Source organism: Carassius carassius, chromosome 8 (genome assembly GCF_963082965.1).
Source record: "Carassius carassius chromosome 8, fCarCar2.1, whole genome shotgun sequence".
Taxonomy (NCBI): Eukaryota; Metazoa; Chordata; class Actinopteri; order Cypriniformes; family Cyprinidae; genus Carassius; species Carassius carassius.
In genome coordinates, this window is record NC_081762.1 from 6,932,574 (window position 1) to 6,955,383 (window position 22,810).

General features: G+C 33.5%; 2 protein-coding genes, 1 long non-coding RNA gene and 1 pseudogene across 3 annotated transcripts in view; 2 read left to right on the forward strand and 2 right to left on the reverse strand.

Moving 5' to 3' along the window:
- LOC132144851 (trafficking protein particle complex subunit 9-like) overlaps positions 1-4,464 on the reverse strand; it is a 59,529-nt pseudogene extending 55,065 nt beyond the window's left edge.
- The window catches only part of stpg1 (sperm-tail PG-rich repeat containing 1), a 382,184-nt gene that overhangs the window by 303,445 nt on the left and 55,929 nt on the right, over positions 1-22,810 (forward strand). The window lies entirely within an intron of this gene.
- On the reverse strand, positions 6,686-12,301 carry LOC132145101 (uncharacterized). Its single transcript, XR_009434438.1, has 4 exons — positions 12,221-12,301; positions 9,558-9,673; positions 7,951-8,039; positions 6,686-6,789 (listed from the first exon to the last, which is right to left on the reverse strand). It is a non-coding gene; the product is annotated as an uncharacterized LOC132145101 (long non-coding RNA).
- rragcb (Ras-related GTP binding Cb) lies at positions 14,462-20,177 on the forward strand. Its single transcript, XM_059555806.1, has 7 exons — positions 14,462-14,878; positions 15,729-15,932; positions 16,099-16,298; positions 16,662-16,776; positions 16,921-17,063; positions 17,359-17,507; positions 19,754-20,177. Exons 1-7 carry the CDS (start codon positions 14,693-14,695, stop codon positions 19,930-19,932), a joined length of 1,176 nt encoding a protein of 391 aa, XP_059411789.1. The 5' UTR covers positions 14,462-14,692; the 3' UTR covers positions 19,933-20,177.

The window sequence follows — 22,810 nt, forward strand, 5'->3', positions numbered from 1 at the left end:
CAAATGTATGAAAGTGAATAAAGAATTTGGCAACTGCAATAGTATGCAACAAATGGATCAGTGGTATCAACATGCAAAATTTATGTTGTTGTATGTTCCATGTCTGTCCGAAAACACTCCCAATACATGACTTATGCATAAACCTTGCAGTCTAAAAAGTACATTCACACAAACAACAGAATTCAAATAAAACTTATTTATTCTTTTTTTAAAATACGCTAACATATATATATGTGTGTATGTGTGTGTGTGTGTGTGTGTGTTAGCAAAAAAAAGATAAAACCCTACGAAGACCAGATTCGGGCCAAATCTCGGTGGAATATTACATGTAAATGCAGAAGCTTTATTTACCACACGTCTCCTCCTGGGAGCAACTACAAATGGATAAAAAGCAAACCTTTTTATTATACATAACCTTATCTGCATATAATTTCCATGTGCATTTGGCATCCAGACACCCATTAGCAGATACTACAGCGTATCAGCAACATCAGAAACTTATTGGGGCGATGATACAGGCTGTAAATTTCGTCTGTGTGGATAAGTCATATAAAAAATAAAATAAAATTGTCTGGCATAATCAGATCATTGCATTAACCTCTGTAAAAAAAAAATGAAAAATACAAAAAAACATTGACATCCAAGTGGGCTCTTATTAGTTCAATAGTTTAATATTAATAACAGTTCAATTTGTACAATTAATATATGAAATTATATTAATATATTACATTTATTATTAAATATATATATATATATATATATATATATATATATATATATATATATATATATATATGCAATATATTACACTATAAATTTAATTATAATTTTAGAATATATCTGATCCTAGCACTGGGGGGGGGCCTTTTTTTCTTTTTTTAGATTTTTTTATCAAATTCAGTACAGTACATTACATGGACCAAAAAAAGCATGCATTTTCAACGAGCACCCAACATTCATTCACAACACATCACCCCATCAAAATTGCACTGTTTACAACAGCTGCTGCACATTTAGCTGCCATTTATTAAAAACAGCCACTTCGCTCCCTCTTCAACTAGAAATCATACATCCCTCTGTAGTTCAGGGATCATAACGGCTGGCCGCGGAGTCTCCTGGAAGCGTTTTAAAGTTCTCCAGGGTCTGCTGCAGTTCTGTGTTCAGTCTTTGTGTTTTCACTGGACTTTCTAAATCCCTGTGCACAATGGTTGAGCTAAACGCAATCAATCAGAGGTTGATGATATATTCGCTCTCTCTGTGCGTAAAGAGAGCTGAGCTCGAGAACTCCCAGGCCAATTAAAAACCCATTTTCTCTTCTCTCTCTGCACTCCATGGTGTCTCTATTGACCCGAGCCCTCTTCTCTCTTTTACTTAAAGCTTCAGTAAGCCAGGGTCACCCTTCAGCTTCAGTGGACACACGCGAGGTGGTCTCCACGGCCCGCCAGCAGGGGCCAATGACATCACTGATTCGATGCATCAAAATTAAATCAGCTGTTTTGCCTGACATTAATATAGAATGAAGATGTAAGAAGAGTAAATATATCTAAATGACGGAACGGCTGGGTCTGCATTGAGACAGCACTCATAAATCCTACTTCAAGTCCATGTGAAATCAACTCTATTTTCTTTATAAATGCTATTTGGTATATTGCACATGATTTAAATCTTTTATGAAAGTGTAATACCATTTTCTGCCTTTAAATTACTGATTTTGCTGACAGAATCAACAGTTTAGTGTTGCTAATCACTTGCTAGGGCTCTCTAAATGTTTCTTAGAGTATCAATATGCAGTTGTCAGGAGTGGTTGCCAATGTATTGCTATGCACTTACGAAGCCGTTCTAAATAGTTTATAGAGCATTATTACTACGCCATTGTCAGTGGTTGCCAATACGTTGCACTTACAAAGCCGTTCTAAATAGGTTTTAGAGAATTATGTTGATGTCAATTTGGGGCATCACATTGCAACAAAATAAAACAATTAGTAAGTACATGTTCTTCGACTAAATATTCTGTTTCACTCATAATAATGTGATTATGTGTCACATTATGGAGGTTAAATATATTGTGAATGCCATTGTATGTCATCTTTAAAGAATAGTAATGATTTTCTCTTTCCATTCATAGCATTCTGAACGATATAGGAAGACTCTCAGCCTCAGGCTGTGTCTGAAGCTAAACGTCTTTATCATTCCATGCATGTGAGAGTCGGGCAGAAGGTTGAGAGGATCTCATATTAAAGAGAATATAGTTAAGGATCCTAAAGTGATGCACCTCAGAGTCTGACATCACAGCTCAGGGTCAGATCTCCTCTCTGCACCATTTTCCAACACAAAGACTGACCGAAATATATATCACCCCTGAGAAGAGCCCTTCAAAACCCACAACGCTGTTCTGTAAGCATGCAAAGAGGGACAAGGTCACTTGCCTGGGCAGATTACGAATCAACCAAAGGCTTTTTATGAGTCTGAGGTATTTAAAGAAAAATGAGCAATTCAAAGTATTCATATTCTGCTTTTGTACTGCAAAAGACGCCAGTAAACAGCAGTAAAACAGGTCGAGAGGACAACCATGAAATAAAACACAGTAATAGCATGCATTTATTAATAAAACGACAGCATCAACCGAATTAAAAGAGCAAACATGGGGGGGGGGGGTGATGTCATTATCCAGGATCAAAAACCTTGAGACATCAGCATGTACACCACTCGCATCATAATGCACGCAGGCCGCATTTCTATTCCAGACTCGCATGCACATTACCTCTTTGTTTATTGTCAGAAGGAGTCTGTTTTAAATAGGCTGGAGGACATGGAGGTGGGCAATGCCTTTCAACCAGGCAAAACAGATACTCAACCTTATACACACCTCCTGACCAATATGGATTTTTAAAGGACTAATAGTCATACAGATATGTGAAGAGCAGGGTGAGCAAAACTAAAGAGAAGAAAAACAGAAAAAAAGTCTTAGTTTCTGCCTAAGTGCCTAATTGTGATTAACTATAGGACTAAATAAATATAAACATGAATGAACATAACTTTTTAATTTGGAGTCTGATTGCTCTTATTATCCATTACATTATTCTGCATATTAATGACACTGTTAGTAATATGTCAGGAACAATGTGAAAATACCTTAAGTTAGGATCATGAGAAGATGAATTATAAGACTTTCATACTAAAACTGTTCCGATTCATTTTTGTTAATTAAAATAAAGCTGAAAAATTAACAGGTGTAAGCGAAAATATAAATATTACACACACACACAAAAAAATGTGTTGCATTGGCAATTAATCGAAATAAAATAATAGCTGCTGTGCTGTACTAAAATTAAATCCAAAACTAAAACTGAAATAAAATGAATAGATTTAAAAAAAAAAAAAAAAATGACAAATGACAAAAGCACATCACAAAATAACTCAAACTAAAGCTAAAACGAAAACTGATAATAGGCAATTCAAAATATTAATAAATACTGTTGTAGTATATAAAGAATACTAAAATAACACTGCATAAGTACTTGGGTTGACAGACATGCACACATTCTTCAGTCTATCTAGACATGCAATCAGATCAGTTAAAATAAGGCCAAGAAGAAAAGTATACGCTTTCACAATGTGGTGCATTCAGTTATACAAATCAATGTTTAACAAAACACTTTTATTTCACTTTATAACATGGTTCTATTAAAAAAAAATAATAATAATCAAGCCCACTTTACAAGTCTGAAACCAAAAAACTCTGCCAGTGCATTCTCTAAAGCTGGTAGTACCTTAAAAAGGCTGTCCTTCAAATGATCAATAAATCGACCAAACAATGTCTGTGAATGACCATTTTTGTTAAAGTCCCATCTAGATTTAGGCTTAACAGCTTCATCAATCATTATAATAGTATGACTTAACCAGCCCTATCATCTCGTGTTACCTTTGCTGAAGTCTTTGGGTTCTAGAGAGGGCTGTATCCCGGCAGGGTCTCCAGCAGGAGTTTGTAACAGGCCTTCCAGCCAGGTTCAGGGATGGTGGGCGCTGCACACTGCATGGCTGCGATGCGTTTGAAGAACGCTGAATTCCGGTGGAAGCCGATGAGCTCATAGAGCTCTGACAACTCACTGGATCGCTGGATCTTCTCCTCTTCTGACAGCTGAACACATAGACAAACATTCAAAAACCATTCCTAACTGAGCAGCTTTGAAAACTGACTTGTTGCAAGCCCTCACCTGACCTAGATTGATGTAAACAGCGTTCTGCAGGAATTCAAAAGCCTCCATGGCTTGCTTTTGAATGGCCAACACTCTGACAGCCTTAATACAGGCCTCCAGCTCAATCACTCCTGTACTCATATACTGAAAGACAGACAACAAGGTTTTCATTTTTATGAGTTATGAGCTGTCAACTTAAAATGTTAATTTTGTGCATTAGTTATTTATATTAAAAAATAATTATAAAGAAATAAATGAACGCAATTAATCATGGCCAGGCCCACACGTATATCCATCTGAGAAATTCAAGCCTAAATACATTTTAATGAATGGGTTTTTAATGCACAAAGTTTTTGCGTATACATTTTTTTTTTTTTAAGACATAATAACAGATTGTGAGAAATGCACTCTAAGACCATAAAGGATAAAAAAAATTATATTATTAAATGTAAAAATAAAACACAAAAGTAAAAATTCTAATAAGTTTAAATTCGTTTTAAAACTAATAATAACTTAAATAATAAAAAAGGTTTTGTTCATGATTAAATCATAATATTAAATTACATTTATTACTAAATTATTTAATACAATAATAAAGAAGATTTTAAAAACATATTTTCATAAAGCCACATCATGCCAATAATAGTTCAATCATTCTGCTAAACATGTTTTGTCATATTTACAAGTTAACATATAATTGCAGATTGTGAAAATTGCCCTCTGAGACCATAAAGATAATAATAACTTGCAATAATGAAGTGCAAATATAAGAAAATATTAGTTTGAAAATGTTAAAGTATTAGTTAAAATAAACTGGTCAGAAAAGTCTTTAATATAATAATCATTTAGAAAAAATATTAAACATTTTTTAATACAATACGATTTTATTTGCACAACAGATAAATAGGGCACAAAAATAGGGATTCAGGAATTATGTTTTAATTTTTGTTAAAAATCATGCTGACCCCAGGCATTTCTATCATGCTGCTATACATGTTTTGGCTTACTCAAAAGTTAAAATATAATTTCAGATTGTGAAAACTGGCCTGTGACAGCATAAAGATAAAAACTTGCAATATTGAAGCTAACCTGGTGATATTTAAAGAAAAGATCTGCAGGTCAGATGCAGTAGGTCCATCTCTTACGTGTCTCTCTGTTCAGGATGTGTCATCATATTTGAAAATCAAGACACAGCAGAGGACAGTGGCACAAAGTGCTCTGGGTTTACAAGACTGCAGTGTCCCCTGCTGGCTGCCTGCAGAATAGCTGATGTGGCAGAAATGAGCAGTTAGAGATCAATGAAATGAACAGAGATTGAATATGCAGCTCCATTCACAAGACTGGGGTCAAATACTTTACTTTTCATGAGCCTCACTCAATACGAGAAACAGTGAGTTTAAAAGGCACCACGCAAAAATATATTTTAATAACGGTATTTAGACCATCTCTAGGGACTACTTGCTGTGAGATGCACATCAGCGGAGGCATTGTGGGTTAAACACCTACTTAAAAACAAGCCGGCCCTGTTTGCCATCTCAGAGTGAAAGCTGATGAATAATGAAACAGAACTTTGAGTGAAAAAACAATAAGCCACGAGAAACTGCACGTTAAAGTGGATTTAGCACAGTTAAAAAGTGCTGTTAGACACGAAGTAATGTGCCCTTTAAACTCCCATAACTGGAGTAAAATCACTATAATACACGGCTTTGGTAGACTTATTATTTCTAAAAAGACCAGATATCCATGTTCAATGAATAATTACATTTTTATTATTAAAATAGTATGCAAAGGCTGTTTTACATGTGCTTTAAATGTGCCTCATTAAATCAGATTTTGAACTGACAGTAAAAACATTTATATTTTAATAAAATACTTCCACTTCAGCTAAAGATATATTGTTTTAAACTTTCTATTCATCAAAGTATACTGACAAAAATATTTACATTAAAAATGAATTAAGAAGCACTACTGTTTCCAAAAGGGTTAACAATAAATATTTCTTTGAAAGCAAATCATTGTATTAGAATAATTTCTGAAGGATCACGCGACACTGAAGACAGGAGTAATGATGCTGAAAAATCAGTTTTGCATCACAGGAATAAATTATATTTTAAAATAATTCAAAATAAAAAGCAATTATTTTAAATTGTAATAATATTTCAAAATATTACTGTATTGTTTAGATCAAATAATTGTAGCACTGAACTAAAACCTTAAAAATATATATATATATTAATTTAATTTAGTTTAACTCGATTTACAAAAATATCTAAAACTGAAATAAAATGAATAAAAACTATATAGACATACAAAAAAAATGATGAAAATGCAACAAAAATTACTAAACTGTGACTGATTCTAAATAATAATTGTGCTATAATGGTATCTCAATGGTACTAAAATAACACAATGGATAGAACCTCCAGAAAACACATTTGATCCTCCACAATCCTTTGTGTGTAAGAAATGACCTTGCCGTAGCAAGAGATGGCCTCCTTGTTTTTCTCCATGATGTCCTCCTGACTCAGGCAGTTCTTGGTTCGGCCGATCTCACTGCTTGTGTCTGCACTGATGCCACCTGTCGTCAGAGCACCTGGACAGGAAAACAAGAGAAACGACCATGAGTGATTGAGAAAACAGAAGAAAACCAAATCAATTCTATACTCTGCATGCCACTGTAGCACTTCCATTCACATTACCTTATTCTGAAATGCTATACTGTAAAATCCTCCAAGTCTAAACTAAATCCCTATGTCAAACCCATTAGTTACTAATAAATTATGGTTGCGAGTTACCATCAAAAACAATAACCAATCTGATCAGTAAGTATCTGCACTATGATTTTTAGAATGGATGTTTGAAGCAGTCATTAACCAACCTGGTTCAGGTTCACTCTTGGGCACAAGCAGTGAGCAGTGTTAGTAGAGCACATATCAGGGCACAAAATGGTCTGTTATGATCCTAACATTGCTGTCTCTAGAGCAGTAGGGATGAGCAGACATCCAGCACGACTGAGAAGTGATGGGCTCGTTCTAAATAATGACCATTAACAGACACTGAGGAAGCATGCAAGCTTTAAAAAAAACATCAATAATTCTCTTAGTTCAGAATATATTAACAAAACACCTTGTACAGTGAAAAGATGTGTGTTTGTAAGAAACAAATCTATCATTGAGGCATTTTAACTTTTAACTGTCACGTCCAGCTAAAATATGAGTTCATAATCTATAACAATGCTTCAGCCTATAAAAAAAACTCCATCCTCTGTTGCCCTTTCACATCAAAATCCATCGATATATTTGTTTAGAATTGTTTTTGTATTTTTTAAACAGTGCTTGCAATATGCTTATTTATTAATGAGTTAAAATACAATGTTATAGATATTTGAGGTTTGCACATATGTTAATATAAGCAAATTAATATGATTTTTGTTTATTTATTTAAAAACAGAAAAGAAAAAGAAAGAAAGAAAGAAAGAAAGAAAGAAAGAAAGAAAGAAAGAAAGAAAGAAAGAAAGAAAGAAAGAAAGAAAGAAAGAAAGAAAGAAAGAAAGAAAGAATTAGATTAAATTTCAGGGGGGAGGGGAAATTATAATAAATTGTGCAAAATAAATCAATAGATCAACTGAAAACTGACTTATATTGCTCTGTTCTGGAATGAATGACCTCACATTCATCAGATGATGAAGTAAATCATCTTTATACTGTCTGTTTAGATTAAAAGAGATATTATAGATGTGTCTGACTGCACTGACCAGGTCTGTGTCTCTTTCCAGTGTCAGCAGCAGAGGAGACGCCAGGTGCATCCTGGGTAATGGAAGATGACAGACGCAGAACACAAGCCCTCCAAAGCAGCTGAGGAACAACACACAAACCATTTCACTGTTACCATTCATCACTGGACAGACGATCTGTCATGCAGGATTTAAAGCAGGATGCATTTGGGCAAAAACTGAAAATGTCAGTTGCTTGGATGTGAAGAATTGGAGATTGTGATGAAAGTTGACTGGATTTGTTAGCTTGGTTAGCTGGTCAGCACATGAGTTTAAAAAATTTATATAATTTTGCACTGGCATATAAGTGATTTTATCACACCAGGGTTATTATGGTAACTAAGGGCCAGCTTGCACCAGCGCAAACCGTATTTTTGCGTCAGTTTTACTGAAGAAGCGCAGTGACAAATTAGCACTGAAAAGGCGTGGACAGTTATTTTTGCACCTGAACTTACTGAATATGCATTTATAGGAGTTTCCCTCTCAGACGCAAAATTTAGAAGAAAGAGGATAGTATTCAAATGAATCACGCAATGCATTTTACTAATGCATAAAAAAGCATGTCTTAAATTATTTTGTGCTTGAAATGGCTGCAATTATTGCTGCTCAGAGGCACTGCAGAGGATTTTTTCAACATGTAGCCTATTAAATTATTTGGAATGCCAGAAGAACACATTGTCCGAACATATTGTTTGCCAAGCCATCTTATTTTTTTTATTTGCTTCAGAAAATAAGACAACTTTCCAGCTTTATTCCAGCTTTATCAAAACTTCTAGCAACACTTCATTTTTTTGGCCTCCAGTTCTTTTCAATGTAGCCTACAGTGGCTTATTTATTTATTTATTCTTTATTTGCGACTACGCTAATTTGCTTGGTATATTGCGTTGGTCGATATGTAAATGAGATGTTGCGTCTGTGTTCCTTAATTTGCATGTTGTTAGTAAATCATCAGCAAAAATGTCCACGCTCTCGCGCTAATTTGCCCTGTTTAAAAGTACTAAAACTTGTTGAATTAAAATTTTAATAAAACTACAATTTTAAATCTAATTTTCTTTTATTTTAACTTGATGTTCTAAAATAACTAAAATAAAAATTTAACTACCATTTAAAAAAAATATATTACAAAAATATACAAAAAACTTAAATTGAAAACCAAAAATATAGAAATAGAAATTAATAAAATATTAACAAAAACTGTAATTGTATGGATTGATACTAGTTAACTAAAGCTATGTTTTGTTTTGTTTTAACAAAGACTTTTTTAACTAAAGATAGGTTTATTTTATATACATTTCCCATTTCAGAAAGTAACACTTCTGATTTATTTAGTTTAATAACTAAAATAATTAACAATATTAATTTAAAATAAAATATTCATAAATTGTTATTAGAATAGAACAAAAACTACTACAGCAAAATTACTAAAATATGTATTTAAAATGTAAATATAAAAAAACTGAAAACTAGTTTAACATAGTATTAAAAAGATAAAAGTATCACAATTATACTGAAATAACACTGACTTAGTGTGAAAGTATATTTGTGAAACATTTATCAGTCAATCACCATCTTACCTCCCAGCCACAGACCGCAGCAGCTCTACAGCCATGTGATAATGTACGAGGGCGTCCTGCAGCATGCCTGCCTGCAAACACAGATCCCGACGTGCTTCCTCGTGCGGCCCTGACAGCGTTTCTTCTAGTGCCTGAGGAAGAGGAGCAGCAACAGGCATCAGATAACCCTTCAGCATTTACGCACAGAGCTTAATCAATGCAAGACGTGCTCGCAGTCAAGTGCAGGTGACGTCAGCCAAATTTAATTAAAGTTGTTTTTTTTATATCAGCGGTGGATCGATGTCGTCTCATTTGGCTCTCCTTATATGGAAGGCAAATATGCTGATATGGTTTTGCATCAAGCTTGGCCTTCTGTCTTAGCCCAGGATTACAGACAGAGAGAGGGAAGCTGGAGGTGAAGATACGGATGCAGAAGGAAGGGGAGGCACAGGCAAAACTGGGAGGCGGGGATTTTAACTAAAGGGGACATGGGGATGAAATTTTTTTTATATTTTATAAACATGAGGAGGTAAAACCCTGGTGGAATGACCCCTATAAATTGTGTGCAAGATCAAGTGTTATTCAAGTGAGAACCAGCCATGAGAGAAACAGGAGAATATTCTTCATCTTAACTTTTACATACATAGAAAGGATGTATCAGTAAAAATAAAAATACTTTATATTATCAGCAATAGTCTAATTATTAAACCAATATTGAAAGACTTTAAAATCAGGGCTTGTTTTTGTATTGTTTTGTTTTGTTTTTGCACAATTCAAGCACATATATATATATATGTATGTTGTTTTTTTGTTGATAAAAACAAAAATGTTTCAATGTTTTATTGAAGGGGAAGAAAGATGTACAATATTGATGATAACATCAAATATGCAGCAAATAAGTAAAACGAAATAAGTAAAATAAATTGTAAAAAAAAAAAAAATCAGCAATTGTTACAATAATAGTATTTATATAAAATAATTGTATATATGGTGGGAAAGAGAGAGAAACAGAAAAAATACATGTATTTACTTATGTATAAAAGTAATAATATTAATATATATAATAAAATTATATATAAAATTACTAAGATTATTATTTTAATAAATAATCAATTATCAATTATATAGTATGTATTAAAAACAAAAATAGAAATAGAATTAATAGTATTTTTTATATAAATAAATATAATCTTTGTGTATATGTATACATATAATTTATGTATATGTATTATATATACTATATTTATATTTATATATTTAACTTCCGATCAAGAACTTCACAACTAAACTCAAGAGTGTTTTCTACAGACGCATGGATTTCATATTCAAATTCATGCTGCGACCGTAGATGAGATGAGCATAAAACTTTGTGAGCAATCACTCATGAATTACTGAAGAACCTCCATGCATTTCTGCAGTTAAAACAGACAGAGAGAGTGAATAAGAAATACAGTGTGCTTGATAAAACACTTGACCCTTTCAGGCACCAGGACCCAAAGAATCATTCCCATATTTCCAACACTGATTCCAAATATTCACACCACAAAGGTGAAGTGTGTCAACTATGCATAACCAAACAGAACTGCAAAACAGTACAAATCTACCATTAGTAAAGCAAACAGGAAGTTTGCCACTGGTTTATTCTAAAGCTGATAATTCACTCAAAAAAAAAAAAAATGACACTCCACCTTTAAACAATCGAGTCAAAGACGACATGAGGACACAAAGTTCCTAAATCTTTTTCCGTTCCTGCACATTGACTTTCATCTCATAAATTTAATAATAAAAAAAATAAAATAATAAACTCACAGGACAGTATGAAAGGAAAGAAGAAAGACAAATAAGACAAGAGAAGGGAAGGGAAGAAAAAACAACAACCATGAAAAACAAATGACAAAACTCATGAAAAGCGATAGAAGATCATGCACGGCTGATCTACAAGCAAAAGCATCATATACTGTGGGACTCCTGGACATTCAGTATTTCCCACAGTCAATTCAGACTTCATTTAAGAGGAATTACCATCAGCAGATGAACTGCAGCGGGTTTGTGGTTTAAAAAAAAAGCAAATAACTTCTCAAATCAAAAAATGTAAAATAAATAAAGAAATAAAATAAAACACTTATAATTAAATATAAAATGCATAATTAGTTTAAATTTTTTTACCTATTAATTTATTGGATTATATTATAAATATATAAACACTTTATTTATGTACTTGTATACTAAAATGCAAAAACATAAATAGACTATCTAAAAAATATATTATTTTATTTGTTTATTTGGATGTGATATTGGTTACTGGCTACATGAATGATAAAAGAACCTCTGGTTTAGTTAACACGGAATGACCCAATAGGGTTTTTCAAGAATAACTTTAAGTTAGTATTCGCAGCTAAGAAAGGTAATCAAAAAAAAAAGAAAAAATACAGTAAAAATAGCACGTACAAGTAAATAGCTGGCTAAAATATCCAAATATCAAACAATACATGTTAAAAATATATTTAATATCAGCTAATAATGGATATAGTACTTCTATATCATGCATTCCGATTAATCATGCTTGCCTTAGAAAGATATTCTTTGAAGTTTCATGAGCCGCTCTTTTCTAGATACAGACATATAGGTAATGGGTTTTCCAGTAACTGATCAATCTGGCTGTTAATAAAGATGAACATATTCTCAGAGCCCAAACTCACCTGCTGTCTGTGTCCAAGCCCACAAAGTCCTTCTTCTCAAATGGAACACACCATTTGTATCTTATCGGCAGATTTATCGGTAAATGTCAATGTTGAAAACAGTGATGTAATGTAGTGTTCTGTTTGCCAGCAATTAAATACATAAAACGTACTAAAACATAAAATGACTCCTGAATTAACTTCAGTAATCAAGTAAAGTACAAGTAAATAAGTCAAATAAAATCCCAAAAAAGTGTAATATTTTACATATTCGTAACCAAAAATTGAAAAGAATGCATTTTAAAATGCAGCATTAAAAATATAAGAGTCCAATGTTACAGCCTTAAACAAAATCTTAAGGTGCTCCTTATTAAATGAATCCTTTTTCATGAAACAATCTTCGTTGTTTGTTCATTCAAAATGAAATATTTGTATAACATTTGAGTTTATTCTGGTCAGATTTCAAACGTGTTTTTGAATGAAACATCACATTTATCAGCTGATATCAACGTGTCAACAGCGTATTAAAACACGTTATGAAACTCACAACACAGAAAGTGTAACATTTATTCCAATATAACACTGGCAGAAAAATAATATGCTTTTAAAATATGTGTGCGCAAAAGGTTGTTTTCACACTTACAGACGCTCTTCCTGGCTACACTGATGCTGCTGCTTCTGCTACAGTCAGTCAATAAAAGAAAGAAGCGTGTGACTCATTCATGTGTTTATAAGCGCCCCCTGTTGGATGAGCTCCGAAATTCACTGTGTAATAATATAATATAATATAATATAATATAATATAATATAATATAATATAATATAATATAATATAATATAATATAATATAATATAATATAATATAATATAATATAATATAATATAATATAATATAATTGCTGTCAATTGATTGCTGACAAGTGCTGTCAAATGATTAATCACGATTAATTATTTGTTTACATAATATATGTATGTGTACTGTGTATATTTATTATGTGCATATATAAATACACACACATACAGTATATATTTAGAAAATATTTACATTTATATACATCTATATAGTCATATTATTATATTTGATATTATATATAAATGTATTTAATATATAAACATAACGTATTTTTTCTAAAATATATACATGCACGTGTTTGTGCTTATATAAACATAATAAATATACACATTAAACACATAATATGTAAACAAAAACTTTTATTTTGGACGCGATAATATAATAATATAATATAATATAATATAATATAATATAATATAATATAATATAATATAATATAATATAATATAATATAATATAATATAATATAATATAATAATTGTATGTTTAACGTTTGCAACAAAAAGAAAACATTTCTACAGCATAATTCAGTTTCTAATTCTAGTATATTAAAATAATATAATAAAAAATATATATTTTTTTTTTTATTAATATAACATTTTTATGTAAATATATATATATATAGAGAGAGAGAGAGTTTTCTTTATTTTCATGACTATGAAAATTGTAGATTCACACTGAAGGCATCAAAACTATGAATTAACACATGTGGAATTATATATGGAATTATATACATAACAAAAAAGTGTGAAACAACTGAAAATATGTCATATTCTAGGTTCTTCAAAGTAGCCACCTTTTGCTTTGATTACTGCTTTGCACACTCTTGGCATTCTCTTGACGAGCTTCAAGAGGTAGTCACCTGAAATGGTCTTCCAACAGTCTTGAAGGAGTTCCCCGAGAGATGCTTAGCACTTGTTGGCCCTTTTGCCTTCTGTCTGCGGTCCAGCTCACCCCTAAACCATCTCGATTGGGTTCAGGTCCGGTGACTGTGGAGGACAGGTCATCTGGCGCAGCACCCCATCACTCTCCTTCTTGGTCAAATAGCCCTTGATGCCTTCAGTGTGACTCTACAATTTTCATAGTCATGAAAATAAAGAAAACTCTTTGAATGAGAAGGTGTGTCCAAACTTTTGGTCTGTATTGTATTTATATATATATATATTAATATTGTATATACATTTATACACATTTTATTTTTACGTTTTACGTTTGTACCTACATTGAATTAAACAAAGATATATTTTAGTGTGTGTTCTGCATTATAAAAGAATAATTGGCGGCATTAAATGTGTAAAAAAAAAAAATCGTCTTTTATACATATAACATATCCAGAAAATGTTTCCAAACTGTAAGCGAGAGGTTGATCATCTCAGAGCCCGCTCCACTCAGAGGCCTCCCTCACACCGCAGACCTCTCCGCTCGCCTGCAGGCGTCCTCCTCTGCGCCTGTCATATGATCAGCTTCCCGTTTGTTTGTGTTCGTGCAGAAAGCTAACCGCTTCCCACTATGAAACCTCCGTATATGTATTCATACTAAACCTGTAATCCACACCGATCCCACCTCAATCACTCAAACAGAGCCTACAGAGTCCACACAGACAGATCAGAGGGATTCAAAGCTTTAAAAACGGGGTCATAATGTCGATCGAGTACGAGGAGCAGCTAGCCGGAAGCCTGGTGGACTCTTTCCCGAAAGATTTCGACTACGGCGTGGAAAACATGGATATGATGCAAGAAAACCTGGAAAACTCTCCGTCTGCAGACAATAAACCCAGGATCCTGCTGATGGGACTGAGGCGCAGCGGGAAATCCTCCATCCAGAAGGTCAGATCCCACTGGGACACAGTACTGCATTAACATTTAAAGTACCATGGTAACGTTAAAGCCTTGGATTTGGACACTACCGATGTAATATCACGCTGTTCTATGAAGTACATAGGTGCACCGTTTCTTGCAAAAACATACTTTGGCAGTACCAATGGTACAATAATGGGATCAGATGGTAGTGTGTTGTTTTTACGTAAGTTATACCGTGATTCTTCCAAAAATACCATGGTACATGTTCAAACACATCATTATATTTCCACGGTGCCATAGTACCAATAAACTGGACATGTAATGGCATGGTGTTATTGGAATTATATCATGGAAAATACAATTGTATATGAATTTCAGTAACATTACCATGGTATTTTAAGACGTAACGTTACCACACTATTACCAAGTCAACATAAAGATAAATTCCTATTGAATAAATTCAATTTTTTTTTTAGCAAACAGTGATCAGCAAATAGTGATCATGTTGTGCATGATTCATCAGTGTATGCATGTTATTGCATAAAAGAAAGGATATTTTTCTTCATATTTTATCAAAATGGAACATCTATTGATTCTGCTAACATAACCAAGTGAAATGCATTTCAAATATTGCTTCATGTAGCATTTAGAACTATAACTGCAAAAGAACATTTCCTGTTATTAAGCAACAACAGGGTTTGAATTGAGGGGGATGCATGGGGATCATCATCCTCTAGAACTCATTTTCTGTTGGATACTTGTGGACGAAGTAATATTGTTGTCTTTAAGATGTAACTAGCCTTGTGTTTATTCTTTGGATAAGGAATGAATCAGTTACATTGCATATACACCTCTGGTTTAATGTTGTGGATCTCAGGTGGTGTTTCATAAGATGTCCCCTAACGAGACTCTCTTCCTGGAGAGCACCAACAAGATCTACAAGGATGATATCTCGGCCAGTTCCTTCGTAAACTTTCACATATGGGACTTTCCGGGGCAGGTGGACTTTTTCGACCCTACATTCGATTACGAGATGATTTTCAGGGGCACCGGTGCGTTGATTTTCGTCATCGATGCTCAGGTGAGCTGATGCAAGTGAAATATAAGAGTGATTGTGATTGAGAGTGCTTGATGTTTAATATGCATACTTTCATTTTTACTTTTAGGGTATGGGAATTGGCTCCGTGCCTGGCAGAGACTTTGCAGCTATCTAACCATTGTGTTTGGATGTCTCTCTCTTTCTGTAGGATGACTATGTAGAAGCATTAGGCCGGCTACATCTGACGGTGTCGAGGGCATTCAGGGTGAACCCAGAGATCAATTTCGAGGTGTTTATACACAAGGTGGATGGTTTATCAGACGATCATAAGATAGAGACGCAGAGAGATATTCATCAGAGGGCTAATGATGATCTAGCTGACGCCAGTCTGGAAAAGCTTCACCTCAGGTTAGTCAATACTGATCCTAAAGCCAGATCAATTTGCAACGAATCTACTGTCTAATAACAGATAGAGAGCGTTAGGTAGGATTATGTTTTGCTTTCAGCAGGGCTACAATGATATTCCAGCAAGTTCCAGCATGTAATGTGTTTGAGAATTATAAAAATATGTCATATTATAAAACTTCAATGTGGTTATGTTGTTTTTAAAATTCGATTACTTGCATATAATGTTTCCTGTTTTGAATATTAAGCAAATTGCTTGAATTCCTCCATCGTTGGAGATCATTTTCTGGCATTTCTGGATGATAATAAGCCATAATATATAATGTATGAATTATGTGAGCAATATTTCTCTTTATATGTTTTCAGTTTCTATCTCACCAGCATCTATGATCACTCCATATTTGAGGCCTTCAGTAAGGTGGTCCAGAAACTCATCCCTCAGCTGCCCACTCTGGAAAACCTCCTCAACATATTCATTTCTGTATGTACACAGCTGCATATCCTCATCTTTAGTTTCCTCTTTAAATTAAGGAATGTCTCTTTCCAATTCTATATTGCAAACCGAGGTACTTGGTCTAGTCAAAATCCACAGTGCATATTTGTCAATATATCGTTCCCTTTTTAGAATTCGGGGATTGAGAAAGCGTTCCTGTTCGATGTGGTCAGTAAGATCTACATTGCCACGGACAGCTCTCCGGTGGACATGCAGTCATACGAGCTCTGCTGTGATATGATCGATGTCGTCATTGACGTCTCGTGTATTTACGGGTGAGAAACTTGAATGCAGTGCTCTATAAATTCACTACCATTCAAAAGTTTGGGGTTGGGAAGTTTAATCAGTTTAATATGTCCTTGCTCAATAAAAGTATTACTTTCTTTAAAAATTCTTATTGACCCCAAACATTTGAACAGTAATGTATACTAGTTTTAAAAGAAAAAAAGATTCTATTGATTTTGTATCCTTTTATAATGCTGAGAGTGCGTGATGTAAGATGATTGTTATATATTGTGTCTTCTATTATGTGTTATGATTATTTTTAACCCATTTATTTAATGTTTTTAGGCTAAAAGACGACAGCAACGGTAACGCTTATGATAAAGAGTCTCTGGCCATCATAAAGCTGAACAACACCACAGTGCTTTACTTGAAGGAGGTCACCAAATTCCTGGCTCTGGTCTGCATCCTGAGAGAGGAGAGCTTTGAGAGAAAAGGTGCAGACGTTTGGCATGATCATTCGCTATAGAATATCAGCATATTTTGTTGACTCGTGTGAAGGTACCACATAGAACCATTTTTGGCTCTCCAAAGAACCTGTCAGTACTGACAGTACTTAAAAGAATCCCTGATTTCAAAGGTCTATGAAGAAACTTTTGTGTAATGGAAAAGTTCCATGGATGTTAAAGTTCTTCACTGAACCACAGATGCCATTATTAAAGGGTTAGTTGTTTACGGGTTGTTTACGTTCATGGTTGAACTACTGATGTCATATGGACTATTTTACCGATGTCCTTGCTACATTTCCGGACCCCTGAACATTGCAGTTGCATTGCTGTCTAAAGAGGGTCAGAGAGCTCTCAGATTTTATTAAAAGTATCATAATTCATGTTCCGAAAATGTTTGTTGTTCCATTGGATGGTCCCACGCTATATATATTATAAAGTCAGAATTGTGAGATATAATGTTACATTTGTGAGATGATAACTCGCAATTCAGAGTTTTTTTCTCTCTGAACTGTGAGATATAAACTTGCAGTTGCGAGTTATAAAGTCAGAATTGCGTGATAAAAGCACCACAGTGTGTTTCGAACTTAAAGATGTCTCGTTTGCAATTTCGCAGATGGCTCATATCACTATATTCTATGGAGGAATTATTGAGTCAGATTATAAACTAAAAGTCTAAAACTAAACGTCGTAAATCAAAACTAAAAATCTAAATTTGAAATTTAAAGTCCAAGTCGAAAATTAATTTGGTAATTAGGATTGGGCATTTGGTATTTAGGATAGGGCATTTTGTATTTAGGATTTGGGCATTTGGTCATTTGGCCATTTAGGATTGGCCATTTGGGGATGTAGGATTGGGAATTTGGTATTTAGGATTGGGCATTTAATCATTTAGCCATTTAGGATTGAGGATTGGGGATTTGGGGATTTAGGATTGGGTATTTGAAGATTGAGGATTGGGCATTTGAGGATTGAGGATTGAGGAGTGTATGCAAATTAGGAGGCGTTGCCCAAATACTGGAGGCTGGGTTTGAAATGGCTGGTGCACAGAGGCACCTTATGGACAGCAGAGGGGGCTCCCAGTGCTAAGGAGCACACTGTAATGAAAGTAATGTAATTGTAATGTAATTCTGTTTCTGTAATGAAACAGAGCGAGTGAGCGGCTTGAGCGAGGACTTTTCACTTTCACCAGTGAAAGGAGGGCTATCGGTCTGACGATGAGAAAGCAGCAGACAGTGCAGCAGGTAAGATGCTAACATTAGCTACTAGTTATATAAGCTGATATTGCTAACGTGCTTTAGTAGGGTATTATTATATTGGGACATGCTGTTTTGTTTTTTAAACTGCGGTTAACCCCTCTGACATTAGTAGATACACTCCTTTCACATTGCCACTAGATGGTCTTGTTTCTGTTTTTTTTTTTGGTTCAAGACGAACAAGCCTAATTTCTTTTCTCTCACAATCTTTATAAAATATATATAGGCTATATAGCAAAAAAAAAAAAAAAAAACGAAACAAGACCATCTACTAAGTGTATCTACTAATGTCAGAGGGGTTAACCGCAGTTTAAAAAACAAAACAGCATGTCCCAATATAATAATACCCTACTAAAGCACGTTAGCAATATCAGCTTATATAACTAGTAGCTAATGTTAGCATCTTACCTGCTGCACTGTCTGCTGCTTTCTCGTCGTCAGACCAATAGCCCTCCTTTCACTGGTGACTTTGTGTTTGAGGCCACAAATGTTACAAAGCTGTCATTAAGTTGAAGTTATCACACAGTCCTCGCTCAAGCCGTGCATTACAGTGTCATTACAGTGTGCTCTTTAGCACTGGAGCTCCCTCTGCTGTCCATAAGGTGCCTCTGCGCACCAGCCATTTCAAACCCAGCCTCCAGTATTTGGGCCACGCCTCCTAATTTGCATACACTCCTCAATCCTCAAATGCCCAATCCTCAATCTTCAAATGCCCAATCCTAAATCCCCAATCCTAAATGGCTAAATGATTAAATGCCCCATCCTAAATACCAAATTCCCAATCCTAAATCCCCAAATGGCTAAATGACCAAATGCCCAATCCTAAATAGAAAATGCCCAATCCTAAATACCAAATGCCCAATCCTAATTACCAAATTAATTTTCGACTTGGACTTTAACTTTCAAATTTAAATTTTTAGTTTTAGTTTTAGACTTTTAGTTTATAATCTGACTCAATAATTCCTCCATAATATTCCACAGGTTTGATAGACTACAACTTCCACTGCTTTCGAAAGGCCATCCATGAGGTATTTGAGGTGAGCAGCTCCACCCAGAGGACAGGAGCAGCGGTGCAGTCCAGCCCCCCCAGCAGCAGCGGTAATGGCCTGGCCCGACTCAAATCTGCAGCACTGAACGGTACACCCAGGAGCCTGGTTTAACCCAGGACACATGGACCTCTAAGAACACAGGGCCTTCACACTAGTGTGCTGGACGTGCGCTAATGTACATGTGAGATTACTGGAGCGTTTCTCTACTTAAAACTGCTGTTCCTGGACCTGAGAGACACAACAGGACACTCATACAGGACAGACTACATTGCTGCTTTTTTATGATATTTTGATGTTTGTGTGTGTGTGTGTGTGTGAGTGTGTGTCTGAGAGAGGGAGAGAGAGAGAGAGTGAGATTGTGTTTTAATGGGGGAAATGGGAAAACTTTAGCCAACAGAATGAGGCACAGTGAAATGATTAAATAGTAAATGCAGTCTCGAAACTCATTATGCGTTTATGGTGGCCAAAAGTGCTGTCTAGGTAGGGTGCTCACTAATTTTTGAGACACATTCCACTTTACACGAGAAAAAAATAACCTTTCAATAAAAATTTCACAAACTAATCAAAATGGAAAAATTAAAAAAAGGTTAAAGTATGCTTATTTTTAGGAGCTTTAAATAGGTTTACATTGTGATAATACACATTTTACCCAAATTCTTATTGCTATAATAGGTAAGAAAATGTTACTTTTATTTAATTTTTATTTTTTGTAATTCACATTATTCACTAATTTTCTAGACTGTCATTACTTTAAAGCAGTATTTTAATTGTATTACAGTAAAAAAAAAAAAATATTGTTTAAATCAGTATAAACGTTGTACAATAAATACCATGCAATTCTTTACCAATCAAAATTTTATATATATATATATATATATATATATATATTTTTTTTTTTTTTTTTTTTTTTTTTTTTTTTTTCACATTACAGTAATAAGAATTTGGGTGGTGTGTGTGTGTGTGTGTGTGTGTATGTATGTATATATATATATGTATATATATGTATGTATGTATATATATATATATATATATATATATATATACATATATATATATATATATATACATATACATATACATACATACAGTACAGACCAAAAGTTTGGAAACATTGCTATTTTTATTGTTTTTGAAAGAAGTTTCTTCTGCTCATCAAATCTGCATTTATTTGATCAAAAATACAGAAAAAAATGTAATATTGTGATATATTATTACAATTTAAAATAATTGTTTTTAAATTTATTATACTTTAAATTATCATTTATTTCTGTGATGCAAAGCTGAATTTTTAGGATCATTATCACATGATCCTTTAGAAATCATTCTAATATGATGATTCATTATCAAAGTTGGAAACAGTTCTGCTGCTTAATATTTTTTCAGAACATGTGATACTTTTTTAGGTTACTTTGATGAATAAAAAGAAAAAAAAGAAGCTATGTTTTTAAAATATAAATATTTTGTAAAAACAATATACACTACTGGTCAGTAATTTGGGGTCAGTAATTTTTTTTTCTTTCTTTTTTTAAATAAAGTCAATACTTTTATTCAGCAAGGATGTGTTAAATTGATTAAAAGTGATAGTAAAGAAAACATATTATTAGAATATATATTATTAGAATTTTTTTTTATTTTGAATAAATGCAGTTTTTTTTAACCTTTTATTCATCAAATATATTAGACAGCAGAACTGTTTCCAACACTCATAATAAATCAGAATATTAGAATGATTTCTAAATGATCATGTGATAGACTGGATGTTACATGTGACACTGAAGGCTGGAGTAATGATGCTGAAAATTCAGCTTTACATCACAGGAATAAATTATTTTTTTTAAGTATATTCAAATAGAAAACTATCATTTTAAGTTGTAATAATATTTCACAATATTACTGTTTTTTTCTGTATTTTTGATCAAATAAATGCAGGCTTGATGAGCAGAAGAATCTTCTTTCAAAAACATTAAAAATAGTAATGTTTCCAAACTTACATATATATACATATATTCTCACAATGTAACATTTTAAAATAAAAATAGCCTTAATTTTCTTTAAGCAATATATTTCCTATTTCTTTTATTATTTATTTTGGGGTGAAATATGACCCGGACATGAAACAGATCTTCACTCCCTTCTGTTGTAAAATTCCCTGGCCAAAGCATCTTTAAGATTCCAGCTGTTAATGTTGGCCTGTGCTGTGATAGTTTTGGCTGCTGCTGTCATTTACTCCTGACCTAAAAAAGGAAAAAATAAAGGGAGAAAATGCTAAAGACATTTGTCTCTGTGGACAGCCTTACAGTGAAAAGAATCATATAAAGAGACTTTTTTTTTCTGGAATGTATGTTTTTTTTTTTTTTTTTTTGCCGAATTATCCCTCGTTTCAATTTGAAATGAATCTGGGAATAAGCATCAACCCAGTCTAACAGTAAGCGTGTATTTTGCCATAAAATGCTTCTTGAAAAATCCTGATATGCTGAGAACACAGAATGACGACACTCGAGATTGTTAAACAAGTATTACGTTTTCATATGTGAAGTCCCAGGGTCCAAAATAACCCTCTTTACTTTTTTTATTACATGATTCATTATTTTATTCATTCTCAAAAATTCCCCTTTCTTGAATGGATATAATGAGGGCTTGTGTGTGTCTGTATAAGTGTGTGTGAAAAAGAGAATCACTGATAAGTGTGATTGTGTTGAATGATAATTGTTAGTGATTGTTTGTGTGTGTGTGTGTGTGTGTGTGTGTGTGTGTGTGTGTGTGTGTGTGTGTGTGTGTGTGTGTGTGTGTTTTCTTTTCTTTTTTCTAATAAATTGTAAATAAATAAGATATAATTTTTTGTGATTCAACTATAAAGATTATTACTTGTAAGATATCAAGAAAATAAGAATTGTTTACTTATGGTATATTTTGTCTCAGAGCACGCTGATAAATTAAAGCTATATTCATTCAAGCCCTGGTCTCTTTGCTGTGTGCGCGTGTGCGGCTC